Source organism: Apis laboriosa, unplaced genomic scaffold (genome assembly GCF_014066325.1).
Source record: "Apis laboriosa isolate Shangri-la unplaced genomic scaffold, ASM1406632v1 scaffold11_cov152, whole genome shotgun sequence".
NCBI lineage: Eukaryota > Metazoa > Arthropoda > Insecta > Hymenoptera > Apidae > Apis > Apis laboriosa.
Window position 1 is genome coordinate 4444949 of NW_025221020.1, and position 27370 is coordinate 4472318.

The 27370-nt window shown below is 46.7% G+C and overlaps 1 protein-coding gene across 6 annotated transcripts in view; it reads right to left on the reverse strand.

The window, feature by feature from the left end:
• LOC122719450 (Down syndrome cell adhesion molecule-like protein Dscam2) overlaps window positions 1-27370 on the reverse strand; it is a 128391-nt gene that overhangs the window by 32453 nt on the left and 68568 nt on the right. For all 6 annotated transcript variants that reach the window (XM_043945251.1, XM_043945242.1, XM_043945271.1 and 3 more), the window contains 4 exons: window positions 26753-27073; window positions 25057-25218; window positions 15713-15862; window positions 4163-4488 (listed from right to left, as the gene is read on the reverse strand). In XM_043945251.1, the coding sequence (XP_043801186.1) occupies window positions 4163-4488; window positions 15713-15862; window positions 25057-25218; window positions 26753-27073 (959 nt within the window). The remainder of the gene's footprint in view (window positions 1-4162; window positions 4489-15712; window positions 15863-25056; window positions 25219-26752; window positions 27074-27370) is intronic.

The following is a 27370-nucleotide window of genomic DNA, read 5'->3' on the forward strand; positions in this document are numbered from 1 at the left end:
TGATCTCGCCAGGAATCCGTCTTATGTATTATTGAAGAGGCTCGTTTATCCAGTGTGGATACTGATGCACGCACATATACACACGGCCAGAACGATTCTGCGCCCTGATTACCACCGATACATCAATACAGAGAGATAGATAGATAGAAAGAGGGAGGGAGAGACGTATGTACGTGCATATGGGTGTACGTAACGCACACTTCGGGCCGAGTAACGCGACCGCCCTCGGGTCATGAATTTCGAAAGCGGTCTCTCGCGCGTGGCAAAGGATCGAAGAGAAGAGATTCCTCGTGCAGCGTATATATGAGCGTTGTACAGAGAGAGAGAGAAAAAAGGAGGATTTCTCTGTATTTCTCCCCGTGTCGCGGATCGTGGAGATAAACGTGGGATTTATATTCATATTGCGCGAACGATCGGGAGAAATTCGAGCGGAATCGAGGCGACCGTCACGGCTACGGCCATTAAATATCGTCGAGAGAGGAGTGCGCGCACGAGTTGGCTCTCGCCTGGCTTCTTTTGTTCCACGACCCCAAAGGAAACTTTCTTTCAAACCGAAGACCGGTTTAAATATCCTTTGATACGGTATTCAAGCAGGCCGAGGAAGGAATGGGAAATAAGACGCGCAAGGATGGCGCCTTTAAAGGCGAGGGAACGAGCTTGAGGAGGCGAGGAGAGAAAGGAGGGAGGGGAAAAAAAGGCGAATCCGCGAAGGCGTCGACGAGCCGCGCCTCGCGATTCCTTTTGTCTCCGTTCTTCCAGAGTCCCTTTCCTCGCGCCGTGGAGACGCGTTATTACGACGACCAACGATGCGTTTACATCGATATAAACGCGATACATAGCGGCGAGGTCTCTTCTTTCGAACTGTCTCCCATAACGGATGAATGGAGCGAGAGAAGAGAGAGAGAGAGAGAGGGAGAAAATTATTACGAGAATTTGAAGAAAAATAAGGGGCAAATAATCATAAATTTCGCGGAAACGTAGAATTGTGTACTTACGGTGGAGTGGAACGCAGTGGAATTTTCTCGATTCGCTACGCTCGCGAGAACGTCGTCAAGTGAACGTTTCCATAGGATCAGACGAATGGAAAGATCTTTGTTACTGAATAAATCGGATTGTTCCGCTTTATTTTCTTTTTCCTTATTTATTCTCTTATAGTCGACCTGACTATCGTATATCCGAGTCGCTCGCGGAGGAAAGATCTTCGCGTATCCGAGAAGAAAAAAAAAATGGAAAATTCGGGGAAAAAGTTCGTCGATCAACGCGTTTATCTCGAGCGATTCGTAATAAGGGGCGAATCCATCCCTTATCTCCGTAATTATCCGTGAAATTGCTGACCGAAAAATCGATTACACGGAAAAGTTGCAGGTTGAAAAGCGTTGCGTGACGGGAAGACGCGACGCGATGCTTTTAATAAAACGACGGCAAAGTCGACCGCGTTAATGGAAGGAAGCAAGCGACGTAGGAGCGAGAATGGCAGCCAATATACCAGACAATCCCTCCTCAATAAGGCTTTCTTTGCTGATGATTGCAAAAGTTATGCGAGAACCTTCCTGGGAACGAATGCTATTTCATCGAGTCCACCTCCTTTCTCCTCTCTACACGCACACGTGCACACAACGCGACACGCTCCATTTGCCCGATCCCTATCCCTTCCTTTACACGATTCACCGATTATCGTTAGTCGGAGATCTCATCCCCGTATTTCGTCCTCTTTTCCAATAATTTAACCCAAATTTCTATTTTGGAATCGAGTATCGTATAGTTTCTCGAATTCGTTCGTTATTTTACAGGGATGGTCGACAGGGTTAATTGAATGGTTACGTTGGCCGACAGGATATTTTGAAAATATCCTGGCAAATGGAACGGCAGTGAGGAGGGAAAACGGTAGGTGAGTGGATCAACGTATTTCCTCTCCCCCCTTTCACGTTTCGTTTCAAACGTTATTAATTATTCGGCTTTGCACGAGCAATCGACGGGCCGGCGTTAATACGCTTACACCGCGACTCGATCGGGATATGCGATTTGCGTGGTCGAGTTGGCTCCACGCGAATTTTCGCGAATTCAGCCGGGGGTTGACGCCCGATCCGATAACTTTTCGCGCGGCGAGGAACGGCGGCGGGTCACGTAGACGCGGCCTCTCGTTGAATCATGCCGCCATCCTCCACTTCCCCCTCCCTCTCGTGATCGATCCACGAGCCGGAGAGTCATCCATCCCGTCCGGCTTCTTCTCTTCGCCTTTATCGTCGCGCACAATGGCCCCGCGAAAACATCGCGACGAGAACAATTAACGAGAACAATTTTCGTTAAAAGATCAAAGAAACAGGCGAAGAAGTCGCGACTCGGCCATCGTCTAAGACCACTGACTAACTGACGAAAGTTAATGCTAATAATTAATTCCTATTAAGGAGATCCGAGTTTCGTCCGTCCATGATGAGTTATTTCTCGTTCCGATATTCGCGCATTCCGACCGTATTCCGGGAATTAACCGTCTCCTTTGTGCAACGATGCCAACAACTCGATCATCCCCGTGTTTACTACCGTCGCGGCGCTCAATTATACACGTCGGTGCGAATTAGCAGTTTGGCCAGGGAAAATGGAATTTCCCTTAATCTCGTCGTCTCACGGCTTTTCCCGATGCAACGAGGATATATATTTATCCGTGTCGAATCGTCGTCTACCGTTCTCGAATCGGAGATAAGAAGAGAAACGGGAGGGAGATACGTCTCATCGATTTAACAAAGTCGCGGAGCAACGAACTGTTTACTGTTGTCGAGGGAAGGGGGAAGGAGCAGGCAGCGAGGTAGTTTGCAGAATCTGTTTTGAAAATAGAAACGGCGCTCATTGAGAAGCTTTAGACGCGCTGACTGGAAAAGGAACGGGGATGAAAGGGCGGAAAAGGAGAGAGAGAGAGAGAGAGAGAAAAGAGGGGAAGAGAAAGAAAAAGTAACCGCTCCGCGGCACTCGAGTTGTTTACGAAATAGAATAAAGGAGAGGTAACCTGTTGAGGTATCAACCCCCGGATGAAGAGGAGGAGCTACTTATCATCGAGAGAATCACGATCTTTTTTTGCACCACGACTTGAGAAACGGGCGTGAGCGCGTACGTACGCAATCCCTCGTTTGAAAAATTTATTTCGAATCGATCTATCCTTCTTTCTTTCGAAAAATTCGTGGGGCGGAAGTGGCCGAGACGGGGCAGAAGAGCGTCGCGTTCGTTGGTCGTCGCTCGATCGAGAATATCGGCGCGACACCCTCGAGATTTCTCGAAGGATTAGGATTATCCGGCGAAGGGTGAAACAGGAAGGCGACGAGCGAATCGTTCGACTCGTTTCAGAAATCCAATCGATGCCGGATAGAATGCCGTTAACCTGTTGAGACTTGTCACTGCGAAAGAGAGAGAGAGAGAGAGAGAGAGGGGAGAAGAGAGGGAAAAAGTAGAATTTTTCGAGGATCTCGCGCGCGAAACTTCTTCGTTTAAATAATCGTGCTACCGTATCGCCGACTGAACGGCGGAATCCGGATCAAAGTTGTCGTTCGAGCGGATAAAAAGGAATCCGATGGTCGGTGATATCCATTCGAAAGGAAATGGATGGTAACCTGTTGAAACTGTTGCCTCTTTCAAAGTTTAGCTTATTCGCGACTTTAAATCTCTTCGCGATCACGGGCTACACATTTTCCCTTTTTTTATTTTTTTCTTTAGAGATTCGTCGTCGCATATTTTTCTCATCGTTACGATAAAGTGCCTGATGTATGGAGTAAAAGAAATTAAATGGACGGAAGATCTCCGTCGAAAGGAATAATTCGACGGGTTTACAAAGATTAAACGAAAGTAGCTGAACTAACCTGTTGAAATATCGAGTGAATGGAGAGGCTGTTCGTATACGTACTTTTTATTCCGGATAAAGTTTCTTGCCATCCTTTTACTTACAAATTACACTTCAAACATTTTATATATATATAATCAACGTAATTACTCGAATTTTTTTCGAACCATAAGAAGACATTCCTTCTTTTAAAACGCATTCGTATGTATTATCGAGTTCGAAAGGGTAAAAATAAGCGATAAATACAAGCGATATCGAATAAAAACGTCGAACGTATGGCTCTGGGCTTGTGCAAAGGAGGAAACGGTCGATACGAAGATTAAAGTATCGAAAACTAACCTGTTGAGGCACCAGGTGGATGGAGAGGCTGCTTATAATGGAGACTTCCAATTCGACCATCTCGGAACCGGCCGTATTGTTGGCGTGGCACACGTATCGTCCCGCGTCCTCCGCCCTCGCCGACTGCAGCACGAGGACCCCTGCTCTCGCGTAGATCCTCTCCGAATTGAAGATCATCGCAGTCCCCGTCACGGACTCGCGAAACCATAGGTACATGGGTGGAGGGATTCCCTGCGAGATGCAGGAAAGGACGATCGTCTCCCCCGTCCTTATAGGCGCTGGACTCACTCGTTCGTTGAACCTCGGCGGAACTGGGGTATGAGGGTCTGAAACAGGAGGGAAAACTTGCTTCAATTTCACCAATTTTTCTTTTTCTTCTTTTCCGATAAGCAGATTTAATAATTTTCGATTACAAAGAGGTATTTGACATTTTTTCGGATTTACAAAGGAAATTATCGAATGAGGTTGTTCGAAGATTCTATTATTGTGAATAAGAAGATGCTATTATTGTGAACAACTAGCTGGATATAGTTTTCAATTTTATAATAAAGCAGGTGTAATAGTAGTCGAGCACTTATATCGTTCTTATATTTCAATTGTTCTTTTCTGTAAAATTTATTGGAAAAGTGTCTTTAGAATAGCTCGATGAATATTTGAAAAGCGGAAAGTATAAAAAAATAAAGGTTTAATAAATCGGGATGCGATATTGGGACAGAATCGCTATTTTCGGTCGACAAAACGTTCCGCTTTAAGTGTTCGAAAGGAAAGCAAGCGAGCTCGTAGTTGACCGATTGAAGGCAGAGCTTCGATCGTGAAAACGAGGAAAAAGTTTGCGACTTTGGAACTACTGATGCGTTACTTCAAGGTTCGCGCGATCAACGTTTCTCCATGAATCGTAATTAAGAAAAAGGAATAAAAAGAGAAGAGGAAACGTACCCTATATCTTTCATCAATTTTTCTACGATCGTCTTCCCCCTTGATACCTCGAAAATGCATTTCGAGTCTCTCGGACGGGGAAAGAAATCTCCGCAGACTCGTTGAAACGGACAAAGATCTCGAGATATCAATTTTTCACAACCGTGAAAGACCTTTCTTTGTCGCTGTTACGTATTATTCGAGCCGGTACGCTCTCGACAAATTTACATTTATTTCCGTTTTCTCCCCTTTCCGTTTACATTCTACATTTTCCTACATTACTTTATCGCGTTAATTACGCGCCGTGACAACCGCACGTACGAATCTTTATTATTAATCCGTTGATGCGTTTATCCCGAGAAAATTTAAAACTCATCCCCCGCGAGTTCGGGGCATCGTTACGATTTCAACGCGTCCATAAACATTAATATCGTTTCGATTTAAATATTGACGCGTAATTGCTTGTCGCGAGAATCGCGCGCTTTTTTTTTTTTTTTTTTTTTTTTTTTATCACCAGATATGCGCGTAATTGCGAAATGACGAAGATACGTACGTGAACCACCGCGTTAAAATTGACCGTCTATGATCGATCGAAACGGCCGTTTAATAACGCCCGTGAAACGCGCCACGTATGGGCAGCATACGTATAATGGATCTATTTCCGCGCAAATCGATGAAACCCCTCCCCTCTCCCTTTCCCCCTCCATCGACCCTGATCTAAATAACATCGGTCTAAATAACGAACGAGGAATGGTAATGGGCAACTGATCCATTGGGATCTTCGACCCCCGATATACCCCGCCAACATTTTATTTTCGGCACCGATTAAAACGGGGCACGGTGTTTGTCCAAGCCTGGGTGAACCCCCGCGATACCGAAGCTTTTTACGACTTCACTATTTTATAATAGCGCGCTCAGCTTTGTCTGGTCGCCGTTATTATTGTAATTTAAGCTGATGGCGTATTGATCGTCGCCCGCCTCTACCCTCTCGTCGCTCTCCCTTTTCCTCCGCCTCTCTTTGTCACTTTGCCTCTCTATCCGTCTCGTTCCCTCCCTCCCTCCCTCTCTCTCTCTCTCTCTCTCTCTCTCTCTCTCTGTCGTTGCCTCTCAAACCGTCCCTCTTTCTCTCCCGAGGCCACGGCTCTTTCTCTCGCTTCTGCCAGTGTGCAATTCCAGTTGCCATATTCCACCAACGCCCCGCCACCACACCCTTGTTCATACTCCCGCCGCACCCGGTTGCACCACCGACTCTCGTGCATATGCACGCTCAAAACTTTTTATGCCATTTACATCCGACTTACGCCTCAACGTCAGCGTCGTTCGCAGCGTTGACGGTGACCGGCGTGCGGAAAAAGGAGGGAGTGGGGGCGGGAAAAAGGAGGAAAAAAACGAGGGGAGGGAGAAAAAAAGAGAGAGAGAGAAAGCACGACTTCGATGATCGATCGATACTCGAATTGAGAGAGAAAGAGAGAGATAGAGAGAGAGAGAGAGAGAGAAAAGAAGAGGAAAAAAAAATATTCGCTCGCCACCGTTTGCTTACAACGACGAGTAGTGGCTCGATCAAGCGTTAATAATTCCATCCTCTCGTTCACGATAACTCTGCCGTGTCTCGTTCTTACTTTCGACTCGTTGCATCTTTGCACCGTTTGAATAGCTAATCGGATGGATTGTCGATCAACCTTTTACATACGTGAAATATTTCCATTCGATTTCTATGCACGAGGATGCGCGATATACGCGTACGAAAGAACGAAGTAAGGACCAAGTACGAACTACTATTATGATTAGTAGATAGTTTGCGAAATAGTTTATAAAATAATAATACTTGGTAGACGTAGTTAGACCGAACTATAGACAGAGTTATTTTCATTGCGAATTGGGGAAAGAAGTTCGAAGAAACTTTTAAATTACCTTCGAGCGACTTCTAAAATCACTTTGACTTTTCCTTAAACGATCTTTAACATTATTTCCATGTTCTCTATATGTACAAATAGTATAGATTAAATCGTTGTTTTTTCCCCTCTTTCCTTCTTTCCCCCTCTCTCTCTCTCTCTCTCTCTCTCTCTCTCTCTCTCTCTCTCTCTCTCTCCAAGCTCCGGATATTTAAAGTTTAATAAAAATTTCAAAAAAATCGGGGTCGACAAAATCGGTCACTAAAGTTCGAAGAAACTCCCTCCCTTCCTTCTTCTAAACTTTTTACACACGAAAATTTCTCTCGGCAAATTCTTCTTCGGGAGGAGGACTTCTTCTTTCTTCCCGGCAAACGGAACGCGACCGCGCCGCGGCCGATCTGTCGGAAAGCGATCTTCGCCGGAATGCTCTTCGCCCGGCGATGCCGCGTGGTGGCCGGTGGAGAGTTTCGCGTCAGTTAAAAAATTGAACAAGGGGGAGAGAAGTTAAGTTTAATTAATAGGCGGAGCGCGGCAAGTGATTTCCAAGTTACGCAAACTCGAGTCGGCCGAGAGTGTATCGAGTGGAAGGAGGGAGGGGAGCGGGGGATAGGGGGAGCGCGAGATGTTTCAAGCGGACAGAGACAGCGCGCGCTCAAACGAACATCTTGATATCCTTTGAACCATCGCTCATTGACTATGTAACCCGAGAGGTTCCGCGAGCGAGCGCGAGGAAGGAGGAGAAGGAGGAGGAGGAGATGGAGAGAGGGAGAGGAGGAAGGAGGGGAGGGGAGAGAAAAAAGCGGGAGGGGATGAAGGGAGCGGAAACCGCGGCGGAACGATGTCCAATTAAACCTTTCGAGCCGTCGACTCCAATTAAGACTCTATTAAATATACACCGGCCGTGTGTATCGTTGGCAAAGCGAATTTCAAATGGCGCCCGCTCTTTCTCATGTATTTACCTGGAACAAGCAACTTCACCGTGATAAAGTTGCCACTAATTAGCCGTACAATGTGTCTCGTGCCGACCATTGCGAGACGCGCGCACTTTTCGCGTTCGCCTCTTTCCGCCGCTCGAGTTCTTCAACGGGAACCACATTCCTCCTTCCCCTCCCCCTTGCTCGTTCGTCACGAGCACGCTATACGCTATCCCTTGAACGCTTTCTTAAACGCTTGCGTTTAATATTTCTCTCCCTCTCTCTCTCTCTCTCTCTCTCTTCCGAGAATGGGAGAAGGAGAAATATTTTTCCCGTTAATCGCAACATCTTCGAAAATATTGGCAGAACAAACGAGGTTAAAGAAGAAATTACAGTTTTTGTAAGTACGTTAGGGAAGTTGGTTATTCCCATCCGCCGTGTATTAACGCTCTCTCTTTCTCTTTCTCTCTTTCTCCAACGAAGATTTCGTGACGATGAAAAGGGTATCGAGTCGACGACGTTGGGTTGCTCGGGAATTAGTAGATCGTTCAGGCTTCATTAATTAGTCGACAACTCCGGGGGGATTTCTACATTAATTGGTAGCTATATTACCAGCAACCGTATTACGTCGTTGACTAATTACGTCATCGAAGTGGCGGCCTCTCGAACCGATAGAGCGCATATGTAATTTAATGCCGGCCCGCTGATTGCCTCAGAATTCAGGTCACAACACGCGCGCGATACCCGGCCGCAATTTGCGCGGAAGACGTACACGTGTTTCCCTGCGTATTCCCCGGTTCCCACAATTTCGAATAATTATATCTTTGATTTATACGGGCCGACAAGGGTGGTGGAAACACGAGGAAACGCCGCTATCCACCTCGTTTTACCCTCCCGCCCATCCCACCGGTCAAAATTACCAAAGATGTCGGAGTTGGGGGGGAGGGCATATTCGAACAAAGCTGTAATTCAACGGGAATATTAGATTATTAGATCAAGCTCGAAATGAAGATTTATCACGGCGGGAATGGGCTACGAGCAAGTTGCGCCAACGATGCGCCTCGACCTTTGGGAATGTTCCCTTCCACACTTTCGCCTGCCTGCTCGAGACGGACAGTGATTTTTCTTGAGCCAAGCTCCCCTGAGATGCACGTTACGACCACGTGGAAGTATTGGAGTCGAATCTTTAATAATCATTTCGCATAGGATTTTTTAAACAAAAATTTTCAACGGAAGAGGTATTTTTAAAAATCGCAACAGCTGCATTCATTTCTCTTTTTATAATGGGTACAACTCCGTATCACTGCCTCTTCGACCCGTATATCCTCTCGTCGTCGTTTCAAAGGGGTATAGGCACACGGAGGAATCATTGTCGGCGAGGAAGAAGGATAACTCGGTGGTATTCTCGGTGAACACGTGTCCTAACACGTTCTCGCGTAAAAGCTGCTTAACGTCTAATCCCGATCGCTCGACAACAGCTTCCCCACGCGTGGACCGTTCTCGGCGAAAGAATCACAGATTAAGCCGCTCGAGCTCCCGAGTTTTAAAGTGATTTCTCGACCGCCACGGGGATTCCTTTCGACGACGCGGCGAGGAACGTTTCTTCCCAACTTTTTGAACGCGAAATTCTCCTCCTCGTCGCGATTCTGATCATTCTCCCCTCCCCTCCCTTCTCTCGAAAAGATTTATCTCTTTCCTTCGAGTTTCCATTATTTTTTTCCTTTTTTTTTCGCGGGACACGACTGAAATAGACGTAACGCGCCGCGTGGATTCCGGTTTGTTCGTCGCGACATAAGGTATTTACGTACTTACTCCACCGTTATGCACTCCCCGAGTGTATCTGTCGGTGCACAAACTCTCGAGTTTGGAGCATCGCACCCGGCAAAAACCTGTGTATAAATAAACAAACTGTCGGCGAAAAAAGGAAAGAGAAATACGTTGAAATGGCGTCGGTGGAGAATGGTTGCGTTGTTCCCCCTTTTTGTTAAATTAACAGCCACGCTCAACTTCTCGAGAATTAACGAGTAGGTATATTCGCGAGGGCCGAGGAGCGTGAAGCTTTAAGAAGATCGATACCCGTCCCTGCTGATTATACTGCTGATCTGACCGTTCAAAATTCGAGACGAGACAAATAACTTGCCGTCTCGTCGAAATGAATCACGAAAATATGTATCTTGACGGGTGGGAGGGGGAGGAAAAAAATAGAAAGAACGACGCCTCGACCGTCGTTTGTCTTCGTCAAACCGGGTAATATCTCTCGCCATCCTCCTCTTCACCCCTCCTCCCTCCCCTCTTCGATTCGAGGAAATTGGATACGTTCTTCTTAACGTCTAACTCGCGAGTTAGTGCCATACCTTAATAGACAATTTCGTAACACCCCCTCCCCGCCCTCGAAAGGATAAAATTGAGTTCGTTAGCGAAATTCGAGGCGTCGAGCAAAGGACGCGCGATTATTCCCGAGGGGTTGTTCGACGCGACACGATTTTCGCCACCAGCTGCCATTCAACCAATCGGCCGTACAATAATCGGCCGAGTTGAAGGATCCTCCCCACGGAGGGGCCACCACGGAGGGGAGGAGGATCTCAGCCTCGGTGCGGCGAGCATTCGGGCTCGTCGAGTCTCTCTTCTTCCACCACGGCATTCGAGCAGATCCGGCATCACTCCGTCCACTTCCTTACAAATCATCGTATTCGGCGGTATTTCTTGCTCCCCTTTCTCGTTCCCACCCCCTTTGTGCGCCGACCTGGCCTGCTATATATAGGTACATGAACACAACGGCCAGAACGAATGGAATACGCGACGCGTCTAACCGCGCTGCACAGGGAGAGGAAAAGAGAGATACACAAGTAGGTTGGGCTCGATAAGATTGCGGGGTAGCGAGCGAAGGGATTGGAGCCGTGATGGCTGCATTGTTTCTTGCCGACGTTGCTCCGCAGACTGGCTGCATCCTGCCTCTGTGGATTGTACTTTGCGTTTTCGTCGAGTCTCCAATAGGGGCGATATCCAGTCCCGTCGTATCCCCCTCCCCCCTTCCTCCGTCGCGTCGTCTTCTTCTACTTCCACTTCTTCTTCCTCCACAACCTTCCGTTTCCCAACCCTCTCTTCTTTATCTTTTCCACCCCTCTTCACTCTTCGCCCACCCCTCCTCATTGACCGGCAAAAAAGCCACGGGGGTATCGTAAAAGCGCGCCGCGAAGGAACTGCTCGCCTCGCTCCATGGATTTACCCCTCCCCCCCCCCCCCAAACTTGAACATTTTTCCGCGAGCTGCCAACCAAAAGGAGAGTCTTTAAAGTACTTGGAAGTAATACAGCAAACGTGTGCTAAATCCACCGACTCCTTCTCCTCTTTGTTTCTTTTTTTCTTCTTCTTTTTTTTTTTTTTTTACCCCCTTCACGATTCCTTATTCCGCAGAAATAACGAATTTCTCGCAACAAATCTGCTATAAATCTACATTTACAATTTCCAACGAGGCCGCGCGTTCATCATCCCGATAACCGCCAACCTCCGCGGCTCACCAACTTCTCCCTCTCTCTCTTCTTACGTGGTGTCGCGTAATTTCGTGGATAATTTACACGCGGTGCTCGTGTTTCTTCATCTTACGTAACGAATAAGAGACAAACCGGGGGAATTCGAAGATTAAACGCGGAAAGGAAAGAAAGATACGAGTCGTTTGACTATCGAAATTTTATAGCGCGATCGTTTCTCTCTCTTTCTCTCTCTCTCTTCTTATGTCGCGTAATTTCGTGGATAATTTACACGCAGTGCTCGTGTTTCTTCATCTTACGTAACGAATAAGAGACAAACCGAGAGAATTTGAAGATTAAACGCGGAAAGGAAGGAAAGGTACGAGTCGTTTGACTATCGAAATTTTATAGCGCGATCGTCCTTTTCTCTCTTCCCTCTCTCACGGAACAATGATTGCGCGACAACCGATCTCCCGGAACGAGTTTCATTCCAGCAGCCCAGCTTTTTATGACTCTCGCGCGGCCCTCCCCCGTCCGTAAATCGTGAATAAAACAAACTTTTTGGCGGCTGTTCTTCCTCGCCACCCCGGCTAAGCGTTCCGGAGCGTGAGTTATCCCCGCTTTGGATTTTCCACCGAGAAAGTATCCACCGCTTTTCTTCTCGCTCGGGGAAATCCGGCTCCTGACTATCGAAGCTTCTTCTTGCCGCGGCAAAAACCGCGGCTTCGAAGGATCTCGCACTCGAGGATAAAAGGGAAGATGGTAAACTGCCGTCGAGGAGGGATGGAAAACTGTTCGATCTATCGCAACTAATTCGATAATGCTCGAATTAGTTTAAACTCGATCGAGTTGTCTCCAACTTTTTCCACCCCCTACCCTGGCAAAGTGGTCGCGAGATCGAATTAAACCGCGACCAGAGAATAATCAATAATTGATCGTGAGCATCGAAAGCCGACGACGGTCCGCATAAAACTTTGAAATTTGCCTAACGAGATTGTCCGCTGTGTATACAACATTCGCTCCGATTGCGTTTTGTGAGAAATCAACGTTTCCAAGATTCCAAGAGTTAGCCTCTATCTTATCCCCTATAAATGGTAAAAATGTTTCCTTTCGATCGTTCGATCGTTCGATTAAAAAGTCTATTGGAAAGAAACAGGTTTTCCGTAACTTCTTTCTCTGTTAACGCGAATTAACAACAATAACGTTCCTCTTATTGGCTACTACCAATTCCAACGAAACAGTCCCCGAAACAGTGCATTCCTCGCATAAAAACATATCCGTTTCAAGAAGAAACGCGCAAAGGGAAACGTTTAAACAGAGGGAGAGTGACGTGATTAAACTTTGCATCGAGGAGTGGGAAAAGAAGCCAATACGTTCTCGTATTTCTTTCCATCCGGCGATTTCGTTTCGAATCATCCACTCGTGGCCGATGAGGAAGGACATCGAGAAGGGAAACGGGATGGATACCGACCGCGGATCGGCCGTGCTCCATTAGGCTGGGAGCCTAAAACGCAGCGTGCAATCAAGATTTTCAAGGAATGCCATTCGGTTTTAAAAACCGACGACGACTCCGCGCGGTTTATCCGGCCATCACGCTGTGTTTTTTAATGGACAGGCCGGCTTAAAAGGCGGCGCTTTCCTAAATACGACGCTGCGCGGCGTGGCATTCTAACTTTAATGTGACGAGGATGGCAAGTAGCGGGTGAAAGCTTGCGAAAAAATGCCAGGCTGGATAATGGCGGTGTGGCTATGATAAAAAGTGGAAACGACAGGTTACCGTGATGGAGGGGCGTGAGACGGTGATGGGAACCAACCCCTCGTAAACTTGCGTTTTGCCTTGCAATCTTGCCTTGGCGAAATCAATTAATTTCTCCTCTCCTCGACTCCTTGTCTCGACTCCTCCCCGTACTCCTCTCCAAGGAGCTACTTCTATGCGCTCCGTGCGTGTACGTTGCATGCGATACATCGAGGCGACCTTAGATCATAATAGTAGGAAAGTTACCACCGCCTTTCTCGTCGCCTTTTAGGTTTAACTTCTTGTTTTGTAATATGATACATCTCGTGCTGCGCGGGGCCAAGGAATGTAAAATTTTCAACTTTAAACGACTTCACCACTACGGTAGCGGTAAATCCCGGCGAAAGTAGAATTTTATTATTAAAGGACTTCTACTTTTTTCTTTTTTTTTTTTTTCACAATACTTCTTCAGGCGAAGTGGACGGGCGAGCGAAATCTCCGCGAAAAATTGATCGTACTTTCGTACTTTCCAACAACAAACTCGCGTGATTTCGCTGTACACAAGATGGCGTACAACTAACGTACAATATGTTCATCTCGCATTCGATTCCGCATCTTCTCGGTTTCCAGCCGAAGGAGCATCTCAGCTTGCACTTTGATCATTAGCCAACTATTGTTCCACCCGTTCATCCCCACGTCCGACCCATTTTACGTCTTATGAATCAGCAACTCTCCGGCCGCTGGGATGAAACGTGCCGATGAACCATCGTGTTCGCGGCACTAGATCGTTAACAAGGGTTGATTACGGATCGCTCGAATAATCCCGCGTATATCTATCATTATAACGATAAGGAAGCTCGAATAAGCTCGACGATATTATTTCCCCGCCAACAGATGCGTTTCGATTCTTCGTTTCGCAGCAATAAACTTCCATAAAACGAGACACGCGTTCTCCGAGAATACAAACATCATCGAGAATTCTTCGATCGACCGTTTCCACGATTACAACAAACGTTAAAACGAGCAAAACGAGAATAAAAACGTTGAGATATATCACTCGCGACGCGTTCCACAAGAACACCGCGGTGTTCCTTCGTCCCAGTGATCCGGGAAACGGGTTCCACCAAGTCGCGCGAACAACGGTGGATCCGTTTCTAATAAAACGACAATTGAAACAACAGAACGCGGAAACGTCGCACGGTGACCGCACGGCGACAATGGCCGTAATTAGGTTATAACCTATTTATGGGTAACGAGCAGAACAGGGGGGATGAGGAGGGCGTGAAAGCCGGGCCGGCCATTCGGAATCGGCTCGTATTTTCACCGATGTTGGCCGGCCCCCGCGCCGTTTTGTTTACGACTCGAGCCACTCGCTCCGCGCTCGGAGTGGAGAAACATCCGACGACCCATGGCGGACGTTTCGACCATTAGCATTTCGCCCATTTCATGATTTATTCATGAAGAAAGCCAGAGCGGGCCGCCTGTACGCAACGGTCTACTAACCAACCACGCGGTTAGCGGCGGCCGCCGCCTGTCCGCGGAAACGCGCAACAATGCATTTGCGATTTACCATGCAAAAGATATGCGTGAGATCGTTGTATAAACGCTCGTGTTTAAGTGGATGCGTTTCCCTTCTGGATATGAGAAATGCTTGGAACGAATGGTCGCTCACGTACCCTTTGCGAGAGAGAAGATTTCGATGGGTTTCCTTTTTTGTTTCGATTCGGGAAGAGGACGAGAGAGTTCGACTGTGTTGCGGCTCTTTCGATGTTAATTAATCAATTACGATAATAGAAGAGACAAATTTTGAGGAGCGAATTTAATTAAACGGAATAAGTAAGGTTTTATTGGTAGACTCGTTACCGTTGCGTACAACGAAATTTATTGTTAAAATTTAACTACTGATATTAAGTGAAGTGCGCGAGAGAGGAGAGAACTCTCGTACCTATGCAATTATCAACTTTGAAGTTTCCACGTGTATACTCGCGTCAACTTCATCCTGAGTCAAGTGGCACAGTCGTGTACTCACTATGTTTGTATTTCACGATGATTATTCCATGTTTTAAATTCGTTTACCAGCGAACGAATGTAATTGGCCAGCTTCTAATTCATTATTAAAAATCTACGCCAACTTGGGACCACGTTATTAAATTTATCGTTATCGGAAAGATCACAGGGGTAGTCCAATTCCGCTTCAAATTTCAAATAATTTAGATCGTTATTCGGCGATGGATACTAACATTTTAATGGACGTTCGAATTTAAACCACTTCATAATTCATCGCTTATTTAACCAACAAATCAACGTTTCCCCCAACCTGCGTAATCCTCTCTCTCTCTCTCTCTCTCGTATCTCTATTCAATTTGCATAAATAGCTACAAATTCCCTTCTGCCCTGGAAAGCTTGCGTAAGAAATAAACGACTAGAGAGAGAGAGAGAGAAAGAGAGAGGGCGGTTATTGGCGCGATTTAAACCCATCTGGGATACGCGGGACACATAACGATGATTGGTCAACGAAATTTCACCGTGCACTTGCCGCCATTAAATATTCAACGGGGAACGCGAAAGTTCGACCGTCTGTGGTTGAACGATACGCGGGCCGAGTCGCGTGTAAGCGTGAAAACTTACCGGTGACCACGAGCCTCGCGTACGAGGAACTTTCCACGGTGTCGCCGGTGACACGGTGCACGGTCCTGCAACGATAACTGGACTGGGCGTCGGAGGAGGTAACCGAGAACACCAGGAGTTCCCCAGTCGGCAGCATGTGATGTCTGTCATCTGAAACGAATCCGAATTAACGATTTTCTAAAGGATATTGTCGACAATTGATCGGGATACATTGATCTTTGCCCCATCTCCCTCGATCGATCTCTTTACAGATTTCTGGATATATAAATGTGGATCGTTTGTTTGAAAAATCGTTTAAAAATAAAAGTTGAATGGTGAAGGTCAATTGTGTGTGTGTGTGTGTTTTTTTTTTTTTTTTGATACAATCAATCGACGCAGCTCGACATTCTCTATATAAAAGTCTATCATACACTCGTGTATGCCTATTGTTTAATGATAAATATTTCACTATGAATTTAAATAAAATTTGCGAAAGGTAAGGGAAATGAAAAAAAAAAAAAAAATTTCGTAAAATTTATTTACCGAAAATATATCCGCTAAATTAATAATTTTTAAATCGCACGTGGATTAATACTTTTTGTACGGGGCTGCATCGATCGATGGTGCAAAAATATTAAAAAAAAATACATGATCCCGTTTAAAAAAACAAAGTTGACCTTCGCGCGACCTTTCACGCGTCCATTCACGAAAGAGCCAATAGCGGGCACAATAATACCTTCGAATTTTCATTCGAAAAATTTCTCGCTGCGAGTACAACAATACGCATTGAGAGAAATCGATATATAATAGAAATCAGATGAAACACCTGAGCTATCCCTTCGCTTTAACACCACGCTCTCGTTTTTTCCTCTCTATCCCTCCCTTCTTTCTCCTCATCGAAATACCGTGGGCCAATCGTGGTCCCCGCAGCTTACTGCACTCCCCCTCCCCGCTCGGTTCCATTAATATGCAAATTCCTTTAATGGAAAATTCTCCCCGCTTGCCCGCTCGGGCCGTTATGCCCCGCGTATTCGTAAATCGGCGAATGATGGAAAAAGAAGGAAGAAGAAAAAGAAGAAGGAAAAAAAGAAGGACGGACGGTAAAAAATGATTTGGAAAACTAGGCCCGGCCCGTTTAATGGAGGGCAACGCCGGCCATTAAGCGGTGGTAGCGCGAAATGAAAATTTCCCGAATTGTCTGGGCGCATCGCTGCGTTTGACCGAAATAACGTGCGCCGTTACGCGGGGAGAGGGGAGGGGAGGGGAGGGGGTTGTGGCCCTAGGGGATGCGCGGCCACCGGTTAATCCCATGCAGTCGTGTGCGGATCGATGCTCGTAAAAAAAAATCTCGCGAGTTAGCTGTGCATCAATCGTGTAACAACTCGCGCCCTCGAACTGCCGCCGCCGCCGCTCCCTTTCGCGAGGGCGGAAAAAATATAAATAGTCCAATGTCACATTGTTTTCACGCGGTTATTAATCAGCTGTTTCTCTCCCTCTCTCTCTCTCTCTCTCTCTCGCTTCGCTTTTATTTTCTTTTTCTGCCTCGCTTGATAAATTCGTCTATTAAACGAAAAATTTATTCACTCCAATTTTTGCCCCTTTGTCGGTTTAAGACGATTACGCTTTCGCGCGATCAACACTTTCGGATTTGGATGGGAGGGGGATCTGGTTTATTATTTATAAAGCGGGAAACGGGGATGTAAATAAGATTATTGTTTCTGTTAAATCGATTCCAAATCTGGGCTAATTATTCCCTTTTACCCCTCCCTTTCCCGTTTCAAACGCTCCGAGCCTTATCGGATTAACGGAATACAAGCTGCTTTATGCGAGCAAGCGGCATTATGCCGCTCTGCACACATACACACACACGCATACACACATATATAGGAAAATGATGTTCCAAACATACTCGTTTCGAGTTAACTTAATACGCTTGAATACAACCATTAGCGAGGGAACACAGAACCGACTAGTCGAAACAACCCCTCTCCCTCTCGAATGTCCCTGATTGAGATGTGCGAGTAAAACTCAACAAGCGAGATAAATATTCGAATCGTGACTCGAACCGACCACAGATTCCATACCGGAACCAGAAGATTAGAAGATTTTTCGAGATCGAAAACTCTCTCGAAAGTTTTTTTTTTCTTTTTTTTTTTTAAACGAACGAAACACGTTTGATTTTCTGGGAAAAGGATCGGACGCGTGTATCGCGATATCACGGGCTAAATTTTGGATTGGATTCGCGGGAGGGTGGGAAAGAGTGGGAAAGGGGAGGGACGAAATACGGGCCGCGCCTTCTAATGTAAATTACGCGAAATCGTTGCACGACGCGACACGGCACAAAGGGAAAACGCTTTAGCCGCTATTTTTCGCTGCTTTTTTCTCCGACGCGAAATATATTACGTAAATTCCCTTCTTCCGTGACCATTTTCAACGCAGCTTGGCCCTGCGTGCGTGTGCGTGTGCGCGGGTCGCCGTGCGTGACGCGGTAGAAAATGCATCGCGCGAAAATGTTTTTGCCCGTGTGTTCACACCTCGAATGTATAAACGACTACATTTGCTTCGATACGGTATTCATATTCGTTGTCCCGACCTCTCTCGTCCACCCTCGTCCTCCCCCTCCCCCCTGCTTTCCTGCCACCGTTGATTCCACCAGTGCTCGCGCACCACCAGTGTCAATATTTCGTCGTTCGTTGCATCGCCCGTATTACCTATCCCACCCTCCCCTCCTGTATTGCATTATCCTTCGAGGAAATTGCTCGGAATTTCAGCCGTTGAAACGCGTTAGTAACCGTGGCGTAAGGGTGGAAATAATAAGTGCGGTTGAACCTCGATGCGAGATTCCGCCAGTCCAAATAGGGGTGGGGAAACGAGGAGGCTTTCTATAAAAATGTCTCAACGGGCCGCGATTTCGCCGCATCTCGTATTTGCATTACGTCGCGGCCAGACACCGTGCGGAAATTTTATTATCCAGCACATTAACCGGCGAAGACGTTTCACGCCTCGTTTTGGAGAGAAAAAACGCGCCGTTACGCGACTCGTTAACCGAGTTTCCTTCGAGGAGGAGGGAAAGGAAGAGGATCGTCGTGTATATAGATCTCGAAATTTTCAAAGCCGCTGATGACGCTGCTCGAGGACTCGTGCCAGGCGACTCGACTACTGGCAATATTTCACGAAACTCGAACAGACGCGATTAAAAAAAAAAAAAGGAAAAGAAAAAGGAAAAGAAGAAAACAAAAGTCCAACAACAATTTGGTTGGCCACTTGTTAAACCGCGCAAGTTAATCGATCCGTCGCTCTCCATAAACTCGTGGAAATAATTTATCGGCTGGCTGTATCGCGAACAACAGCTTACGAACGGATGGAAAATCGATAACCGAGTATCGAAAGTATCGAAAGCCGGGCGGGCGAACGTTCCGCAATTATTCCCCGCCTCTTGGTGAACTTGGTATCAAACTGTGTCCTTCGAATCGAGGCTTTTCGAAACACAAAATACGATAAACTCGTTTCTCGCGATCCATCCTTTCGTTCCTCGAATCGAGGAACGTCCTTCGAGAGGATTCAACGAGAGGACGGTGTCTCCACGATGAACTCTCCTTTCCCGCCCCTCGAAAATTTTGTTTCACCCTCGCCACTGGAATTTCGCGCTAATAAGGGTAATGGACTAGTGGTGCAGAAAGGGACTACTAGCGCAACTCCGACGGGGTATGAAACCGAGGTTGGTGAAACGACAGACTAGCAAGTCTATTTGGCTGATGGCGTAGGATTTAACAAGCCGGTTCGACCACGCGGATATTTTTCCACGTACATACGCGGAATAATATGCTCGAATAAGCCGACCGCGGCGGCGCGGAACAGGCAGAATAGGATGCCGGTGCTATGGTATTCTCGCTGGTGGAGACTATGGAGCGCGAGACCGCTCTTCACCCCCGAAAAGGGACGCGGCGAAGGGAGGGAGAGGAGGGAGAGGATGATGCGGCTCGAACCGATTTCGCGGAATTTAATCTCGCTGCGAGTTCTCCTTCTCGCCGGAGGAATCATTTCTGGCCGGCGCGCAACACGCGTGAATAGAGATGGCAGCGGATTCCCCGTACCGGGTCAAACGAAACATTTTTTTTAATACCCATTAACCATTTGAAATGCCATTTACCCGGTGTAATAATTCTAAAAGCACCGGTTTCACGAGAGGTACTGGTCCGTTCCGCCCCACCATCCCCGGTGCACGGGGATGCTTCTCCCTTCTTCTCCCTCTCTCGTTCCTCTCCCCTGGCTGGGACGCGAAATTGAGAATACAATGGCACGCGAACGAATGCACGAGCAGCGGCGAGCGCTTTTAGTCGCTCGAGTATTTAATCCTGGCGAAAATACCAGGTGAACGCGTATTGTTCCGATATGAGAGAGGGATACCGACAGTCTGTGTGCTCGCGTTAACGTACCACTGGAACATATCGAGACGCCGGCAAATTGTCAGTCGGCGTAGTAAATATAGTGTACATCTATGTACCTTTTGTTTCGTCCCCTCTTGCATTTCGATATTAAGGGATGGCCGCGATAAGCTAGATCGGATCAAACAATCTGTCAAGTTTTTCGCGATCATCGAGTTCTTAAACTCGAATAGTTTACTCCACCTTGTTATTATTGATCAAGCTTGTACAATATTTTACGAGTAAAATGATAAGAATACTCGAATCTTATTGCCGCATGATACACGATATTCGATTTTCTTCGATTATTATGAAAACGCTCGACTTTACTCCAACCCGGGGATAGTCGTTCTCCGGAGTTGCGTTCAACACGGATCATTCTCGGTTTCGAGGAAAATCGTTGGACGCTTTTTCGAGTTGCGCATCGCGATAAATCAACGACGGATCTCCTCCTCGTCGTTCGGTTATCGGAGTTATGAATCTGGCGCGCGGTTCAAACTCGCGCCAACTTCCCTCGTATAAATTTTCTTTTCTCCTGCCGCGACAGCTTCCGCTCAACGATTCACCGCGCATTCAACGGAATCACGTCCAAGTCCATCACCATCGTTTCCGAGGATAGGGCGATTGTTCGAATTCCCTGCGATTCGAAGGAAAAAATTCATTTTTCCCCTCCGTGCATTTCAAGAATTGCCAACTTTCTCCCTCTCGATTCGAACTCGCCTTTCAGCCAAACGTTCCGCGGATTAAACCCGGGCCGTCGACTGCGCTCGGTGGATGCGTGATCGTGAAAATAGTCCGAGATCGGATCGATGATCTTCTCCGCAAAACTTCGCTCGCAGGGGGGAAAAAATCGATCTCGATTTGTTAAAAAACCTAGCTCCGACTTCCATCCAATCGATTGGCCGATTGATTTTTGAAAATCGTCGAGGATCGTCCTTAGGAGACAACACCGCGTAGAAGCGCGGTTTTTTTGGTGGGAAAAACCGATGCGGGCAAAGTTCGTCGCGATAAAATCGATATCTCTTAGGCGACGCGTTCGTTTCTCGCGCGACCCTGTTATTCCTCCACGATTCTGGCAAACTTTTCCCCTCCCCCCTCCGGAAAGACCCGACCCTCGCCATGGAAAAACTTTCGTTTTAAGCTGTTCGAACTGCAAACTGTCATCGGCTATTTACCGGCTGCGATCCTCCACGAGATCCCCGCTGAAAAATTTGTCGTAAAGTCGCCTAAGTGAACCCGAATCCCGGAAAAGAAGAGGAAGCGAAAATTTGCCACGTTTCAATTCTTTTCTCGTTTCGTAATGAAATTTATTACGCTGTACAAGTAATAACTAATTAATGGGAATAGATATTTAGAAGAATTTAGGAGAGAGAGAGAGAGAGAGAAAGAGAAAAAGAAACGATGATCGAAAATTGATCAATCGGCGTATTAAGAACGAAGAAGTGTCAAGCCCGGATTTGGGCGGAAAAGTTTACAAACGAATAACTTTCGAGGTTTGTCTAGCAGTCGCGAAAGTCTCTGAACCGGCGAGTGTTGTGAATGAAAACAGCCGGGAGGTGTTATCACTGCGATATCGTTCCGGCGTAGCTTCAGGCTTGCACGCCGCGTACAAACACCGAACGTCATGAACTGTTTTCCCTTCGATTTACGCGGTGTGAAATCTGAATCGGATAACAACATTTTTCTTCGCGTTAAAACCTTCCTTCGAGACGTCGAAGAAAAGAGAGAGAGAGAGAGAGAGAGAGAGAGAGAGAGAGAGAGAGAGAGAGAAAACAAAAACAGTTTAGCTTGAAAAACTTTGACGACGAAAATCGTAATTCGTAATCGTAAATTCGATCGATGAGGAGGGAAACGGGGGACAAAGAATTCGTACACAGAGAATTCGTACAATTCTTCCCTCCCCACTAACTAACTCGCCTGGCTCCGTCTCGATAATTATCCCGATGTAACTGCTTTCTGCGCGGGATCCATTTAAATCGAACGATCGTCGAGATGCGAGCGAATCAACGATGAATGAAATACGACGAATACGGTGTCGAAGGGGAGGAGGAAGTCCTTCAAAAAAAGAAAAAAAAAACAAAATAAAAAAGCGATAGACAATTCTCATCGACAGTGGAAATGGAGAAAAGCAGGGTCAGGGAAGGAAGGGTGCACTGGCAAAAGATAGTTGGGAGATCAACCCTCCCTCCCGAGGCGAATTTGCATTGTGGCCGGACGCCGTGTTTGAGCTGCACTGTAGTCTCTCGACTATCTGCATCTACATGCCCCCGATGTTCGCTGCACTTTAATCCTCGAGGAGAGACCCTCGTCGATACTCTCTCTATCTCTCTCTCTCTCTCTCTCACCGTACAGGGAATACGTACGTCGAGAGTCGTTGCGTTGAATTAACGAACGAAATCGATAAAAATTGAACCTTGATCCTTGATCCTCGACGAGCTCCTCTCGAACGAGGCTGAAAATAGATGCATTTCGATGCAACGAATAAATCAAGAGCGGTGAAGGAAATCGAGAATCGGTGAAGAGAGTTGCACGCTTCTATCGAAAGGGGATCGGCCACCGGGGCGGAGAAATCTTATCACGACTTTCTGATATCGCGAAAGAATTATTAAAGTCGCGACTAGTGGTCGATATCTCGTGACCTGGTCTCGGGATATAATCGAGAAACGATGGAGATATTTCCCCTAATTTTTATTCCTCGAATCTCCACCTTATATATCCAATGTAATCGTGATACGTTTCGAGAAATTTTGTATTAACCAGTTTTTTTTATCGAGTAACGTCGATAAAAGAAAAAAAGAAAAAAGAAGAAGACTCGCGAAAGAATATAGGAAGAATCGATTAGAGAGGATCCTCCTCCTTTATTAAAGGATATCGTTCGAATTTGTCGAACCGGTCTATTATAACCCAAGTAGCTAGATCCTCGTCAAATTTCTCCTCCACTAGGAAATTGTCGTCGAGCAAAGAGAGTATGAGAAACGAGTATCAGAGAGACACGGATAAGACTCGACGGAGTAGCACGTCTGTATTTCGAACTATAACCTTCGTATCGCGAGACCGATTTCTAACTACAAAACTCTCCTTCATACTCTCTCGTCCAACTTCGACCGAAATTCCCAATTTCCGCCACAGCTCTTAAAACTCTCCGTACTCGAGCAATTTCCATTTTCCAAAATCCACTCGAAATCTAAACAGCTATCATTCCACGTCGTTCCACGAACGTCATTCCTATTTATAAGAGGCGTTTCTTTCCTATTAACCGATAATCATTTAATTCCTCGAAATATTATTATGTCACTTTATCACTTCGTGCAACGAGAGTCTAATTGCACGCATTGTTTGACGGCAAACGTCAGGATTGAATCGAATAGCGCGATCGTATCGTCGTAGGGGGCGACGTCTGGGCAAGGAAAATCCAATCTTACGATGGAAGAGGAAATGGAAGGGCGTGGGAAGAGAGGAGACGGTCGCGTCTGAATGGGAAACGAATCACTCGGAAAAGTTTTTAGTCGCGTGCAGATCAGTCGACGCGAGAAACTTCTCGTTTATTCGGTATAATCCGTTCGAGAGGGAACGAAGGCAGAGGCGAGTAAACTATCGAGTTTTCAGCGGAACCTTCGAAAACGAGGAAGACTCGAAGGGATAAGGAACGAGGACGAGAGAGAGAAAAAAGATACGAATTAAAGGGTGAAAAAAAAAAAAAAAAAAAAAACAGCGAGAGAGGACGGAAGATATAATAAACGCGCGTTATTTCTCTGAACTAAACTTACTTTCGGCAAACAATTATGCGTCAAATCGGTAATTTCTGCCAACGCATTACGATTAGGATCAGAGGGTAGAGAGAAGTTGAGAGAGAAGAGATGAGATAAAAGTCGTAAAATTTAACGGGAATCGCATTCAATCAGCGCTCGTTTGTGATCAAACGAACAGCTTTTCTCCTTTCGTTCAAACTTCCTTCGTTTACTACGTAATTTCGTGATTCTCCTTCTCTCTCTCTCTCTCTCTCTTTCGTCTAAGAGGTTCCAACTATCTTCGTCAACCGATCCCAAAGAACGATTTTGAAAAAAAAAAAAAAAACTATTGTTCGCGTCATCGCGATTTGGATCCTTTTCGAATCTTTCCCTCGTACGTTCACTCGTAAAAATTCTTGCATATGCGCTATGGGACGAATGGCCCTCCCTCCTCCCCCTCCCCATCCCTCTTTTTTCTTTCCCACGTGTAATACACCGCACAATTCATGCGGGGCTTAGGGTGTGCAGGAAGGGGGCGGCCACACGTTAATGCGTATATACGCGGATACTCGAATGGCCCCCTCAGACTCTAATTAACTCGGATATTGACCAGAGCGGCTTATATCAGCGTGTGTGCACATGCGGTGGGGCTTTTTGCTTCGCGCGCGTGTTCGGTCGCGGTACAAACACAAACGACGGGGAGGGGGAGGAAAGGGGGAAAAAGCGGGCAAAAAAGTGGCTCCAATTTATCAGACTCCTACGTTTTTATCGGTACGCCATTTTTACGTCCCTCTTCACAGCAGCGCGGGGGAGGGATGTAAACGTCAAAAACTTGGCAATCACGCGCACCGAGACGTGACATCGGTATATACACGATACGATAAGGGCCCTTTTCGAACGCGTGCCGAATCGCTTTTATTCCGTCCCGAGAAAAATATCCCTTTGTTCCTACGTTCCACCATTGTCTCGATATCGATGATGCGTGAATTAGTTGTCCGTTGAACCATCTCAATTGGACGGTGAACATCATTCGCGTTAACGAGTTCCATCAATTATAAATCGAAATGGTTAAAATCGGAAGAAGAAAGAGAATAGATAAAAATAAATAAAAATGAAGATAAAAATTCGATGGGTAAAAAATGTATTTCTGACAAAAAACGAATTGATCCCGTTTTCGAACGGGTGGCAAATTTATCGCGATATTTCGACTCACCGCTTTTCGGCGTTGGAAAGATGTTGTAGGCAGAATCTCGAACCCAGGACGTGACTGCCACGTATTCCTTAACGAAAGTCGGTATTTCGCACCTGAGCACACCGGTATTTCCAGGTAGGACGTAGGCGTCTCGCACTTGAACCTCGTACTTTTGACGCACGACTGAAAAAAAAAAAGAAAAGGTTGTGACGTCAGCTTTCCGAGGAAAGGAACGATAATGGCGTTAACAATCCTCTCTCGCCTTTTCGCGGAGTAACGTAATGAAATAAAAAAAAAAAAGGGAGGGAGAAAAAAGTAAATTGCATAATCAGAAGGAAAATGTCAAAGTAAAAGGTAAAAAAGGAAAGGGAAGGGGGAAAAGAAAGGAGGAAAGAACAAAAAAAAAAAGAACTTGGATTCCCGAGAATTTATATACGGATTCGACTTGGTTCTTGGTTGCTCGTTTTCAGCGCGATTATTGTTTAAATTCTACCGGTTTTTTACCCAGACATCGATATTCGCACAAGAGGAACGGCGAAAGCTGAACAGCTTACGGATCCAGATATCCTCACGAGCACGAGCCTCTCCTCGTCGTTAACTCCAATAACAATATAATGCACTACGCATTTTCTATTACAGAGACGTTATTCTGCTCGCGAACAACGCCGCTTTTCAACCTCAGTCTGCGACCCGTGCTTTCGGTAATTAGTGCCTCCCTCTCGTTCTCCGCCTCTCACGTACAATCTACACCCCCTTCTCTCCATCGTCGCGCAGAATGCAACTCCGCGCGATTCTTTCCAGAAATTCCCTCCATTCACGTGCCGGTAAACGCGATAAGTGATTTTGAGTTAGGTCCCTCGATTCCGCCGCGGGGGGGGGGGGGGGGGGGGGGGGGGGGGGGGGGGGGGGGGGGGGGGGGGGGGGNAAAAGCAAAGGGAACGAAATCTTTCGAGTTTTCGCGTTTCTCCTTGTCCATTTTGTCCGCCTCCATCGCGTCTCCAAGGAAACAAGGAGATGAAAAGATCGGATCACGGTCTTGGCAGTGAGCGCCGCCCTCTTTCGATCATCCTTCTGCTTCTCGTTGCGAAAAAAGGATCGATATCTACGGCGTGAGATAACGCGATTAACGTACTCCCGAAAAAAATTCCGCGATGAAATAGTTGAAGGGTGAGAAAAAAAACGGAATCGAGGCGCGTATAAATGTCCACCGGCCGACACCGATGAAACATGACTCGTCGCTAAACTCGTAGGTAAGAGAGGGGGGTAGCTCGTTCAATGGCGTAATTGCGAGCCACGATACTCTCCCGGAAACATTCTCCGGCAATTTTTCCCCAGATTACTCCATCGCGGTTTCTCTACGCTACCGAGTCCGAGGAATAAGAGGAGAAGAAGGAGGAGGAGGAGGAGGAGGAGGAGGATCTTTGTCCAAACGATTTTGCACTTCCCTGCAAGTAGTGGCAAACGATGGTCGCTTAGCGATATCGCGGGAAATAAGCGTGCTCGTTATCCTCGTGCGCCATTTCGTGCGAAATTTGCATTAAAAAAAAAAAAGGAGGGAGGGAGGGGAAAAAAAGAAACATAGGAAGAAAACAGGAATAAGAAGAATCATAGCTAGTGAAAGTAAAAGGAAACGACTAGTGGAGAGGAAAAAAGGTTGTTGGAAAGGGGGAGGGGAAAGAAGTCAATCGGTCGGAAGTGAAGAAATAAAGGTACTCACCGGCCTTTACCGTGATTTCACGGCCCAATACCCTACCGACGCTGTTCGAGGCTTGACATCTGTAGACGGCCGAGTGGACGTCGTGTCGGTAGGTCTCCGCTCCGAACGGCAAAAAGTACATGGAACCGTTGACCAGCATCTCGCGTATGTGAGGTATAGGGAGGACAGGCGACTCGTCCCCCATAAGCCAATCAATCCTCGGCAACGGGCTGCCCTGGGCCGAGCAATGGATCATGGCCCCGGTCTCGTTCGAGAATTCGACCGAGGAGCGTGGCTCCGAGATCAACACAGGCCCCTGACTGTCCAGCACCACTCCCCGCCCTGCAACATGGATCGCGCCGCGTCCTCCGTTTAGAGATCGAAAGCGTTCGAAACGGGGCGGAAAATCGAGAGACCTTTGAGGGAAGAGAGAATTCGTCGAGTTAACGGTAGATGGCCGAGATTCTCTCGCGTTAATTTCTGTGAAATTGAATTTATCCCAAGAGGATGATTGTTGGTGGTCCGTGACGAGAATTCGGGGAGGATACATATCGCCGAGTATAAGAACGATGAATCGTGTCGCTTGTTCGATAAATTTGTGTACATAGATTCGTGTACGTATATATATATATATATATA